The following is a 13940-nucleotide window of genomic DNA, read 5'->3' as shown; positions in this document are numbered from 1 at the left end:
CTGATCTTAGGATATGTTATTATATATTACGTTATTTTTATATTAAAGTCGGATTTTGTAGCCAAAATAAATCCTTAAAAAGCATTTTAATAGCCAAAAGCATTTATTGCAATTTAATTCTAAACAATATTATACAATTACATAAATTAAATATTAAGAATAGGACCATATATTTAAGGTACGGTTTCCCTTGCGCGATCGCGAACGCGAACGCGATCTAGATCGCGTGCCTTGATCGCGCGGCTGCTGATACAATGTAAATTAAATATAGTTGGTTTTCCTTGCGCGATCGCGATCGGCGATTTAAATTTGTTCGCGGCGCGAACGCGATTTGACTGGTCTTCGAGCAGTCAAATCGCGTTCGTGTCGCGATCGACTTATTGTTTTGATAATAATTATTAGTAATTATTGATGAAATCATGCAATGTTCTCATTTCTGTTTGAACACTCGTTGACAACGGTTATTCAAACATGAGTTCTGCAATGGTCAAGTTTACTAAGGAGCAAGACGAGATATTGGTTAAATGTGTAGCCAAACATCCTCCAATTTATAATCCCGAAAATAGGGATTATAAAGATTTAAATATACGAGATGCAATTTGGAGGGATATAAGTAGCAACGTTGGGCGAAATGGTAAGCAAAATATTATAAATGTTGATTGTAAAAAATATTATATTTGTAGGAATAAAAATGTATTAATGGTATAAATAATACATTGAGATTATAGTATATTTATTTTGAATACCATTATTATTATTATTATTACGAGTAGAACAAAACGTGTACCCGAACAGAGCGTTTAAGTTGAAAATAAATGATTATTTTCAAATAAAAACCTAGACACTCAATCTATTTATGAATGAGTATTTTAGAAGTGATGAATGCACTGTGTAAACTGTTTATATATACTTAAAGCTAAAAATAAATTATAATTTCTAAACATTTATTTCTATTGTGTATTTAGTATCAAAACTAATTTTAATCTCCGTGATATACATTTTGTATTATGAATTAATTAATAAAAACCCAAATAATTGTAAAATGTTAGAATTTTTGTGTGAGACCGTGATTTATTTTAAATATACGTCATATAAACCTATACTTAGCAGCAGTTAACATTTATTATTTATTGACTTTAAAAAACAAATTACAAGTTTAAGTATTGGTAGATGATACTCTGGAAATTTGGTGATTTTGCCACGAAACTGTTCCTTCTTGAATAAAAAATTGTTTAAATTTTTCCCTCACATCAAAACCATCTGCATTCGCAAAGCCGCCTCTACTACATAAAGTGCCCATCTCAGTAGTTTGTCCTTCATCATATTCATAAAATATTTTATTACCTTTTTCCAAAAAGCATCTCTCAACATATTGTGCAAACAACATGCGACAATTACTAAATCGTCACATACTTCTAAATCAGTTCCTATTGCAGTATGAAATATTCTAAAAACTTGTGATAATAAGCCAAATGCATTTTCCGTCACTCTACAACAACGACTTAACCTGTAATTAAAAATAGTTTTTGCTCTGTCTTGTCTAGCTGAAGATTTAGAATATGGTTTCATGATGTGTCTGTGAAGTCTGAATGCTCCATCGCCTACAACTACAAATGGTGTAGAATTATTAGTGTCTGGTAGTTTTTCGTCGTCTGGAAAATTAAAATCTCCAGAATAAATTTACTGTCCCATTTTTGATTTTCCAAATATGCCACTATCTCCTTCTTTGCCATAGGATCCAACATCAATGATTAAAAATTTACAATTCGCATCTACTAGTGCTAATAAGACGATAGAAAAATGTTCTTTGTAGTTAAAATATAATGTTCCGGTATTTTTTGGGCACTTCATTCGAATATGTTTACCATTGATCGCGCCAATACAATTTGGGAAATTCCATCTTGTCCAAAACTCTTGAGCTTTATCTTTCATATTTAATTTACTCGGATTAGGTATAAAAAGTGGAAACAGATGCTTTTTCATAGATTTTAAGGTATTTTGTATTATAATACTAATATAGCTGTGTGATATACGAAAAGCAAAAGATAAAGAACGGTACGTTTCTCCAGAAGCTAAAAATCTTAAAAAAAAAAAACTATATACGTGTCATTATTATTCAATAAATAAATATAGGTATTTCATTTTTAGATTCTGAGCGGAGCGATGAATGCATTGATTTTACAATGTTGTGTTTTTTTTTGTATTTTTTTTTTTTTTTTTTGTATCTACACAGAGAACGTGTCGAAATTAAATATCGTTAGTCACAATTTTTTTTTTTATAAGCATTTATAGTTCAAGTTTTTACGAAATCTGTCGAAAACGCGAAAATTTGCAAGTAGTAATTTTGAAGTTGAAAAATCAAAATTTTTTTGTGTTCATAACTAAGGATTAAAAATACAGCACTAAGTTTTCCATAAGTTTTCCTTCAAGTAGCTATAGAGAAAACTCGAATTATCATTATAAGAAAAATTTTAAGTGCGTTTGAATTTTAAATTTTTACGAAATAGCGTAACGATAACGATTTATCCTCAAACGATTTTAAATATTTGTTATTAGGTATTCAAAAAGTATAAGTCGTAGATACTTGAAAATTTTATCAGTTATTTAGAATGGCGTTTTTTTTTTACATAATTTAATTTTCAAAATATTTCAACTTTTTTCGAGCTATTTATAGACGACTGAAATTTTCAATTTTTCTGAAAATTGTTTTTTTAAGTATTGATAAAATTTTTTTGGCCAACAAATTTACAAATTTAAGTTTCATTACCTAGTTAGTTTGTTACAAGTAGGTACCTTATCATTTTTTTAAAATTATCTTTTTTATTATTAAACAGTTTTTTAATAACTCTTGTTTTAAATCGGTTATGAATATTTATTTATACTAGATGAAGACTGCAAGAGAAGATATAAAAATATTAAAGATGCCTATTTAAAAAATAAACGGGCAAGAAAAATGAACACTGGAGCAAGTGCCTCTTCAAAACCTTCTAAATGGCATTTAGCACGATTTTTAAATTTTTTGGATACAGTACCACAAGAAAGAAAGTAAGTACCATATTGCATATCATAGAGTGATTGATTTCAAGTGCAACACTAATTATTTCGCAAGTTATTGACTTATTTCAAATTTGTTTTTTGTTTTTTAATTTTTTGATGCATATATATATTTTAGATTCTAAACGAAGTGATGAATGTATTTTTAATTGCAGTTTAAATCAATCACCCTTTATTGATATGACTAGAGTACGGATGTTGTAGTAGTAAAACAATAATTGTAAAATTGATTACAGTATTGCACTACATTTTTTATGAATTTCTAACTCAAAATAATTTGCAAATTTTCATGATATTTACGTATTTTGTCATAATTCAAACTTAAAATGCTTATAAAAAAAAAAAATTGTGACCATTTAGAAAAATTCAAAAAATCCATAAAATTCCACCTAAGAGTTTTAGATTTTAATTTGTATTTACATACAACATATTTAAAACTTACTTAGTAATAAATTGAAACAGTAGAAAATACAAAAAAATGCAAACGCATATGCAACAACATCTTTGCCCTAGTGATGAATATAATAACAAATTATTATTATTTATTATTTATTTTAACAGCACTATATCAAATTTATATGACACTGATAATAATGAAGATTCTGGCTCAGACGAAGAGGAAATAAATATCACACAATATGATATACTGCAGTCAACACCAGTAAGACAATGTCCTCAATCTCCATCGATTTCAAGACCACAAAAATTGACTAATAAAAGAAAAAATTTAAAAGTCACTGATTTATTAGAAAAAAGATCAAGAGCAAGAACAGAGCTTATGACACAGCTGATTGCTAAAAAAAATACAGATGAGTACGATGATGTTGATCATTTTTTCAAAAGTTAAGCTCTATCTGTCAAAAAGTTGCCACCACAGTTAATTTCACAGGCGGCAAAATTGAAAATGTTGACAATTGTGACTGACTTGGAACTTCAAGCTGCAGATAATCGTACACATAACGTCCACAGAGTATCATTACAGACAAATAATTCTACTAGTAGTTCCCCATATTCTAACAACTTTACTCAATATAGTTATAGTCCACCTTCACTAGATTCACCATCATATTCAAGTATTTCAAGTATTCAACAACAGTTTGGACCAACAAATACAACTACATTTACGCCTTTCCAGTCAGTTCAAAATTTGAATAATGAATGGAACACAAATTCTCAGTAATTTAACAATATAATTTAAAATATTATCTTACAAGGTTTTTTGATTTTTTTTTTTTTAAATTTAATTTTTATAAGTCAATGAAATATATGATAAAATACCTTTTATTTGCACTAATAGAAAATTGATTTATTTTTAACTTTGATACAAATTGTATATTAAAATAAAACAACACTATTCCATAAATAAATCTGAGTTGGTTCTTATTTCATTTTACTTTATCTGTACCTAATTTAAAAATTGTACTTACCTCAATGTAACCGCCAATTTTTCTTCTGGTGATATGGGTTTCCTTATAAAAAATGTTGGATTTAATGTTAAATCGTCTGTTACTAGATTCAAAATAAAATCGAACTGATTACGATTTAATCTAAAAAATTCCCTAAACTTAATTTCATTATTTTTCAGATGGCCGTTGATAAGTATTTCATGATAACCTTCGGTACTTCTCTTTGTAAATAATGGATCATGCTGCTTTCTTTTTTCTTCCGACAAATGTAAGAGCAAGATCTAATCATCTTCTTCCTCTTCTTGCAAAAGAATTTTTAAGATTTCTTTATCAACTTTATCCATAATAATAATTTTTTAAAACGAACAGTACTCGTGCACCGTGAACTTAGCATTTCAAAATATCGAGTACGACTGACGGATTACTGTTAAAATATAAATTATAAATCTTTCGGTCGCAATGTAGAATCGTCTAGACGTCTAGAGCAAACCAACATGATGCGAACGCGAACTACGAATTAGATCGCGTTCGTAGTTCGCGTTCGCTGATCGCGTTCGCGATCGCGCAAGGGAAACCGTACCTTTAGTTAAGTTACATTCATTAAAACTCATTCTATTGGGTGCTAATAAATTTTTATACATAAAAAAGAACCTTTACACGTCAACCAATGTAATCGGTGCATATTTCATATAAACTAATTAATTTGAATAGAATCCGGTGAATTGGTCGCGAATAATTGATCGCCGGTGAATTGGTCGCCGGTGAATTAATCGCGGGCGAATTTATCGCGAATACAATTGGACGCCAAGATAATTGATCGCCAAACGAACTTTTTTTAGTTTTTTAAGTATTTTATTATCCTAGGTATATTACCGAATTTTATGTTTATTATTTTAGAATATTTAAGTATTCTTATTGTTTTATTTTTAAATAACGTACAGTTAAATGCTAATTTTAATTAAAAAAAAATAATAAATAGATTATGTATATAGTGGATAATAATAATAACAATTTAACCACGGCCATGTTGATATCACCTTAACACTAATACAAGTTAATTTGACAATTATATAATAATAAAATTAGGTGACTTCACGGTATTGATAATTTAACAATGAGAAGACGTTGGCTTTTGACGAAAAATTTGAGATTATGCCGCCGTGATTAGAAACGACAGAAATAAACTAATAATGCCTATGTGGGTATATAATATCAATAATAAATACTTTATAACAATATAATGATACAAACTCAATAATGGAAATTTAAAATTAAATCAAATAAAAATTATTCATTATATTGTTAATAGTTAATAATTACACATAAATAAAATAAAATAATAAATAATAATGTCAATTAATTAAATTTCAAAATATAATAATTTAATTTAAAGTTTAAGTTGAAAATTATGAGCTATTCCTTTTAAAAAGCCTAATTTGTTCCTATTATTATAGTTGTCACATATTTTTTTAATTCTTTCGGCGTGATCTTTATACTTCCGTTTAACACCCATAGTATTTCCTGTGATAAGTTGTTCTACCTGTAACCGTACAAGGCTCTCCTCCTTCTTAAATAAACCTATACATTTCCATATAGTTGGATGACAGGCATTCAGACTAGATGCAATACCATTATGCCACCCTTCAACAGAATTGTTGGTCCGGGGAATATTTTCGAAAATATATTTAAAACAATTCCACAATGACACTGGAAATAATGCTGGTTTCCTTCGTTTTCTTCGATCAAGACGTCCAATCCATGTATCTTCAAAATAATTTGGCAGAGGTGTTAAAATTTCTTCGTTTAGTAATTCTGAGTCCAGTAATTCGTTCCAAGCATTTTCTACATCCTCTTCTGGTACAAAACTAAGTGCTGCCATCATTCGAACTTGTAAAGCAAATTCTGAGTCTTCGATATACCTTCTTTGGAATACTAAGTTTTGCAAGCGTCTCCAAACGCTTTGCGATAAATGAAAAAAGCACCCACGAACTGATGTGTTAGTAAAAACACTTTGAATCGCATTAATCGCAGCTTTTTCGAAATCAACCATGATTGATTTTGGATTTAATGATTCGTTCAGTGTTTTTAATGATTTGTAGAAAACAATATATGTGTTTTCCGTTTTATTTGGCAGCAATGCAAATATTGATGGGAAAATATTATTATATTGAATTCCGTGCACGGTGTAAATTTGATAAAATAAATTTGGCGATGTGGAAAAAGTGCCATCAGCATACCAGTGATCACATTTTTCCATGAGTTGTAAATTTTTTTGAGTGGAGAAAATTAAAATTCATATTTCTCCAGGACCATTGTCAAACAATAAAAAAGATTTTCCGTCAAATGAAGTTGTATAATTTTCCGGTAGGATCAAATTTGTTAACGTTTTTGGATTTGGTGGAGCAGCTTGTTATTTTTGTCTAATAAGCCGTACTGTTCTCTTTATGACAGATACTGATGGCATTTTTCCTGCAGCAGCATTCGTCAACTACCCAATTGCAAAAAAAAAAAATACAGTTTTTTTTAATTTTTAATTGAATAATATAGATAATATTAATTTATTTTGTTAAGAAATTATAAAAAAAATCGCACCTGTGTATTTTTCAGAATTGGACAATATAATTATTATTATAATATTATCTAGATAATTATTTGAATAAAAAATGTATTTAAATATAATTTTCAAGCATAATGCTAATAAAAAATACAAATATATTCGAATTATTTTGTTTCTTTTGATAGTTATATTAATAATTGTTTTATTTATAGTATTTTTCAATCTATGACAGTATTTATTCGAATAATCATATTTAAAAATTTTTTTTTTTTAACATATTTAAAATATTAAGCAATGTATTTTATACTATTTTATTTTATATTATATTTATATTATTATTATTAATACGGTAGTCAGTAAATTAAATAAATATTATTAACTTACAGAGGTCGAAGCTGAACTAATTACAGCACGAGTGCTCAATTCCACATTTTGTGTAGCAATATTTTTGATCAGATTAACGGCTTTGGCTGCTTCTATATTTCCACAATCTGGTGCATGGTTATGTGAAATTACTTTAAGTATTTCATCATTGTTGGAATGAATACGGCCCTTACATTTCATTTTTTATGCTGATCACACTTCCATAAAGACTTATGTCCGGTTCCAAATTTTTCAAAAATATACAGTATGTCCCGTTTTAAATGTACCACTAAATATCTCAGCCCGATAATCTTAGATTGAAATACGGTTTGCTGCAATAGCTAAGGGGTACTGAAGTACACATTTAAGGACAAATTTCAAATTTTTAACTCTTGTAGTATGCGCATGCGCAATACAAATTTTTTTTTTTAAATTGCAACACCTATTTTTGTCACCGGATATGGATAGATTATTTTATTCTAAGTAATTTTGATCCATTGACCATAGTTCTAAACCTAAAATTGAATGAGTTACACCTTTTGGAAATTTTAAAATAATTAAATTTTTTCGATTTTACCAAAAATATTACACGCTTGAATTTGATACAAAAGTAAGTCATTTTTGAACTAAAATGAAATACTTTTAAATAATTTAATACAAAATTACCAAAAAAAAAAAATGTATAGCCAAATTAAATTTAATTAATTTAAAAATAAATTTACCAACTAAATTGACAATGACGTTGTAGTTTGCGTTATTATTGTGCGATAAAAGTTATTTAATTATTTCCAGTTTTATTATTAGTACTTTGATAATAGTAGATTATTTCTAATTGTATTCGTAGTACTTCGATAATAATTATTGTAGATATTGTTTGATTATCAAAAATGAACTAATGCACATCACTAAGTATTGTACGTTCATCGATAACACTTATAACTTTTAACATATTACTTTGAAAGATTTTTCTTTTTTTCTTCTTTAAAATGTTAAACAATAGTGAAAAAGTTGATATGATTTTAATTTATGGTGAGTGTAATAAACATTGTCGGGAGGCTGCAAGGGTTTATGCAAATCGATATCCCGAAAGATATCATCCACCGCATAATTTTTTTTTAAGATTAGTTAATAATTTACGAACTTACGGGACTTTTTCGATAAGTGATGCACAGAGACAACCACTACGCAATATGGAACAAAATTATGATCAGGAAAATGAAATAATTGCGTACATTCAATTAAATCCTCACTCATCTTTAAGACATGTTGCTAGAGAATTTGGATTTTCAAAAACAAAGGTACACAAAATATTCAAAAAATACAAGTTACATCCTTATAGGGCTGATCTAGTTCAGCATTTACGCCAAGGTGATAACGAACGTAGATTAACATTTATTGCATGGATAACAACAGAAAATTATTTACGACCCATTATTTTTAAATTAAATTTTGTGGACCGATGAATCAAAGTTTACCAATAATGGCGTTTTAAGTAAGCAGAATAACCGTTATTGGTCAAACGGAAATCCACATTGGGCAGTTGATACAAATTATCAAACAGTATGGGGCACAAATGTGTGGTGCGAATTATTAGGAGGAAATTTAATAGGTCTACATTTGTATGATGGTACTCTTAATGGAAGACGTTATTCAGATTTCTTAACTTTGCTACCGATGATGTTGGAAGATGTCCCTTTATTACTTCGTTAAAACTTATTTTTCCAACAGGATGGAGCACCCGCTCATAATGCCATTATTGTAAGACAACAGTTAAATGAAATGTTTGGAAATCGATGGATGGGAATTCACGGGCCAGTGGAATGGCCCCCACGGTCACCTGATCTAACACCATTAGATTTTTTTTTTATGGGGTCATTTAAAGACTATTGTTTATGCAGATTCACCAGAAAACTTACAGGATTTAAAAAATAAAATAACAGTAGCGTGCAGACAATTAACAAAAGAACAAATTTTGGCAGCAACCTATAGAGAAGTGAGTCGTCAAATGGAAATGTGTTTAGAAAAAAACGGAGGAAATTTTGAACATTCTATTAGATAAAAAAAATAAACATAAATCAAAACAATGTAACGCAGTATTTTTTATTTAATTTCCTACTTCACATTCTTTATTAAAATCTATGAAAAAATCACTCAATTCAAATTTAAAACAATAAATGTTTTTGGTAAAATCGAAAAAATTTAATTATTTTAAAATTTCCAAAAGGTGTAACTCATTCAATTTTAGATTTAGAACTATGATCAATGGATCAAAATTACTTAGAATAAAATAATCTATCCATATCCGGTGACAAAAATAGGTGTTGCAATTAAAAAAAAAAAATTTGTATTGCGCATGCGCATACTACAAGAGTTAAAAATTTGAAATTTGTCCTTAAATGTGTACTTCAGTACCCCTTAGCTATTGCAGCAAACCGTATTTCAATCTAAGATTATCGGGCTGAGATATTTAGTGGTACATTTAAAACGGGACACACTGTATATAATATAATGTATAATATTGCTAATATAAGTATTAGCATGACCATGACACTTGTTGGGGAGTAAACATATTCTTACAGATCATAACACAAGATAGTAGATACATATTATTATGAATCTCGTTGCATTAGGATCATAATGCATTTTCGGATGTAATTATCTACTTCTCAACAACATTATAACAAACATCGCAATAGTGCATTACGCGTGCCGAGGTCGAGTAAAATGCATTATTGAGATTACTCGTATGCAACAACACATTGCATTGGCACGTGTTGGCAATTAGGATCAGATTGCATCCTGGATATTTTTTTTACCAAAAACAAGTATCAAAACAACTTCAAGGATTTATATGGAATTCAAGGCTATGGACTACAATAACAAGAAGCTTTTTCATATATAAGGAAGTCCAGAGACCAGCAACAACAGATGTACCAGAGCCACGAAGACCTGAGCACCTTCACAACACTCAGCCACTTTTTGTATCAGTTACATGTACTTTATTTATATGTAATAAACACATTATTGTTCTTAAGAGTTGTAAATTTCATTTAAATAACATCCGAGTCTGGATCTGATATTGGCACGCAACAATAACGTAGTAAACGTTTAACGCACATAGCACGTTTTAATAGTCAACTAATCGCTGGTTTCTAAGTTTAAACACGATGATTGTGTACGATAAAAACATTTTGGGAATTTCTCAGTTATCAAAATATGTCGAGATTGCTTCATAGCACGTTAACCCGCCCACCCTTCATTTGTTGACTAGGCTCGACCGGAAATTGAAGTCTATACACGCCTATGACCTTTTTTTTATAATATTTGTATCGATTCTTTAATATTTGAATCAAGTTTTCTTTGTTTCTTATGTTTACCTCTAAAATTATCATCTAGAACAGTGATCTCAAACTCAAATTACCTACGGGCTATATATTTAAAGTCGCGGGCCAAATTTTAAGTGTCATTTTTATAATATACACGAGAAACTAAAGACAAAATGAAGGCAAAAATACATACAAAATCCATTTATTTACTTATTATTACTACAAAATTATCATTGAAAAAATATAATGAACATTAACTTAAAAAAAAAATTTAATTAAAATTTAAAAATTGCTTGAATATTTGATAATTTTTATTTTTTAGCTGCACTTGAAACTTGACATCTTTTCTTTTGTATCAAGTTGTCTATATTTGCGCAAGAATTTCTTGATGCCTATAAGATTGTAGTTTGACGTTTAAAATTTGATTCCAATTTTTTGATTTATTTAATTTCATGAGAGAAAATAATTGTTCACATACATAAGAGCTACCAAACATGGATAAAATGTTAGAAAAGTGTTTTTTTAGTTTTGGATAACTGTTTCCAAGATATTTAAAAATTTTTGAAACTCCTACAGTTTCAAATTTTGATTTTAAAATAGAATTACATTGCAAATCAATCAACTCGAGCTGTAAATCTTCCTTTACATGTTCTACATTCATAGAAAATGGCTCACTAAAATGTAGAAAATTATCTTTATACATTTGAAAATCTGCAAATCTGTTCATAAATTCATTTTTTAGTATAAAATGTGTGAAATGTATTTCTTACCATCATTACTATCAGTGGATAATTGTTTTAATGTAGGAAAGTGAACTAAGTTATTTAATGAAAGTTGAGTTTTCCATAACCGTAATTTCATCATAAATGAATTAATTGAGTCGTACATATTTGTGATAACTTTGTTTTTTTCTTGTAATTGTAGGTTGAGAATATTCAAATGTGCAGTAATATCAACAAGGAAAGCTAAATCTTTAATCCAATCATTATTAGTTAAATTTGGAACAATCTTGTTTTTAGATTTTATAAAACAGTCTATTTATTTTAATAAATCGAAAAATCTTTGTAGAACTGCTCTACAACTTAACCGTCTTACCCAGTGTCGGCCTGGCCATGGCCGCCGGGCCGCGAATGTGGCCGGGGCCCTTCTCCGTTTTTGTTTTTTAGTGTCGTCAATTTTGTTCAGCCGTTATAGGAGCAATTTTCTTTAGAGGCCCAAAAAATTGAAAATTGATTCAATAATCAGATGCTTTCCCATAGGTTAGGTTAGGCTTTGTACAAGTTAGAGGAGGTTTATTTGGATCAATTGCGCTACTGCAAGTTAAGTTAGGTTTTATCCTTATTTTGGACGAGACCACGAGGACCCCGCTTGCCAGACCCTGCAGCCTGCAGAGGCCCCGGTGCCCCGCTGTTGGATTCAGCAATCATACAAATGTTGCATAGAAAAAAATGTATTATGTATTAATTTACAATACCTACTATAGTCTATAATATCTGTATAATATATATAAATATATAATAATGATGAAGGTATGACATTTACTTTTGAAAGTAACTTAAACAATATTATTCTTATTTCTTATATAGCTTATGACTCATAAGTTATGAGTTATGGATATGTTTTCTAAGTTTAAATTTTATAATAGAAATATAATTTTAGTTTTCGTAATTTCATTTCTGTGTTATTAATAATTATTTTTTATTGTTTTGTAACTTCAAACGTTTCAATAGTTTCATAGTTTATTTTTAAACGAATGATTTCCATCGCGTCGGCTTCGTGTTAATATAATATTATTATTATAATGTTATTATTATTTATTTATAAATATTAAATATTGTTTTTCTCGCACCCATCGACCATAGTTATTTATAAAAATATTGTCGACTAATATAACTATGATAATACGTACACAGCTATGATTATTGATTTGTTATTTTATTAAGCAAACTGCTGTAGTCGTGTACTCGCGTGCTAGGTTAGGTCGGTTATTGTTAATTGTTATGCGATACCTATATTTTATGTTATACTGTTGTCTATTGTTAATTTATTTACCGTGAATGTGTGCAATTAATTTATGAACATGAAACGTATATATAAATCTGGGGCCGCAAAAAAGGCAGAAAGAAATAAAAAAGCATTATTAGCGATCCAATCTTCACCACATCAAAAAAAAATAAGTTTTCCTACACTGGAACAAGTGCAGCGTGTTAAGATTACTGCGAATAATACGAAAAGTAAGTTTTAAATATGTTGATTAAGACTTTTTTGGGTTTTATTTTGGATATTGTGTATGCAGTGAATAAGAATTTCTTGTTTTTTTAGACTAAAATTTTAAACAACACTGCCATTTGCAAATTCACAATCTTAAAGATATGAATATACCTAAAGGATGATTTAGTGCAATTGATATTTGCACAATTAAAAAAAATTATAATATAAAAAATTGAAACAAATAAAATATGTTTATTGCAATCTTGCAAAATTATTATAACAAATTTAAATATAAAAAAATTTAAAAACAAAGTTAATGTATTAGGTAGGTAATTCAGTAATTGCAGTCTTTAGTAGGTATACAGTAAATAACTTAAATATAACTTCTAAGTATATATTATGTAGATATTCTAAAGTAATTTTAAGTGTTAAGGTAAACTTAATTTTAAAAGAATTTATTATAAAGAGTTGCCAAATGGCGAAGTGGTTCAAAGAAAATGGATATCTTACTGTATAGAAACAAATTGTTTATATTGTTCTAATTGTATGGCTTATGGAAAGCCAGTTAATTTTGGAGAAAAAGAGTCAAAGTTCATAAGTGGGTATGAATCTGATATTAAATTACAAAAATGCCCTTATCGTGATATAATGAAACATGAAAATTCAATCTTCCATCAGAATTCATCATGTACTGCAGTCCGTTTTCAATTAAATAAAGATATTGAGTGTATTATAAATCGTGATGTCATGGCAAAAAGGTCTCAAGAAGTACATAATCGAAGACAAGTGCTTGAACGACTAATAGATATTGTTATTTTTATTGGTCGTCAAAGCATCCCATATCGAGGTAAACATAAAGCAGCAAATTCTTTAAAAAATATTGAAGTAAACCATGGTAATTTTTTAGAACTAGTCATGTTAATTTCCAAATATGATTGTTTCGCCCTAGTCACTCCTGCCAAGGCGGTCGGTGTCTAGGACTTGCACCTAAATGAATGGGACGAGTACACAATCTACTAATCG

The 13940-nt window shown here is 28.7% G+C and overlaps 3 protein-coding genes and 1 pseudogene across 3 annotated transcripts; 2 read left to right on the top strand and 2 right to left on the bottom strand.

Annotated features, from left to right (window-relative positions):
* Positions 1–1344: 1344 nt before the first annotated feature.
* Positions 1345–1932, bottom strand: LOC112591838 (the record flags this gene model as incomplete). The annotated part of the gene is made up of 2 exons (XM_025335776.1): positions 1713–1932; positions 1345–1652 (listed from the first exon to the last, which is right to left on the bottom strand). Coding segments are annotated over exons 1-2 (528 nt in total), but the record flags the coding sequence as incomplete, so codon positions are not given.
* Positions 1933–5847: 3915 nt separating this feature from the next.
* LOC112591837 lies at positions 5848–6717 on the bottom strand. Its single transcript, XM_025335775.1, has one exon. The coding sequence runs from the start codon at positions 6715–6717 to the stop codon at positions 5848–5850; it is 870 nt and encodes a 289-aa protein (XP_025191560.1).
* A 1649-nt stretch (positions 6718–8366) lies between these two features.
* Positions 8367–9439, top strand: LOC112591839 (annotated as a pseudogene).
* Positions 9440–12786: 3347 nt separating this feature from the next.
* LOC112591836 lies at positions 12787–13895 on the top strand. Its single transcript, XM_025335774.1, has 2 exons — positions 12787–12940; positions 13384–13895. The coding sequence occupies exons 1-2, from the start codon at positions 12787–12789 to the stop codon at positions 13893–13895; spliced, it is 666 nt and encodes a 221-aa protein (XP_025191559.1).
* The last annotated feature ends 45 nt before the right edge of the window (positions 13896–13940 follow it).

This window comes from Melanaphis sacchari, unplaced genomic scaffold (genome assembly GCF_002803265.2).
Source record: "Melanaphis sacchari strain LSU unplaced genomic scaffold, SCAv2.0 Contig1440_pilon_pilon, whole genome shotgun sequence".
NCBI classification, from domain to species: domain Eukaryota; kingdom Metazoa; phylum Arthropoda; class Insecta; order Hemiptera; family Aphididae; genus Melanaphis; species Melanaphis sacchari.
The sequence above is the reverse complement of the archived record's forward strand: the minus strand, read 5'-3'. Positions and strand labels throughout refer to the sequence as shown.

Coding starts and splice junctions, on each gene's coding strand:
- LOC112591837 (XM_025335775.1), bottom strand. CDS start 6,717: ATGGAAAAATGTGATCACTGGTATGCTGATGGCACTTTTTCCACATCG.
- LOC112591836 (XM_025335774.1), top strand. CDS start 12,787: ATGAAACGTATATATAAATCTGGGGCCGCAAAAAAGGCAGAAAGAAAT. Junction 12,941..13,383: donor TACTGCGAATAATACGAAAA/GTAAGTTTTAAA, acceptor TTTATTATAAAG/AGTTGCCAAATGGCGAAGTG.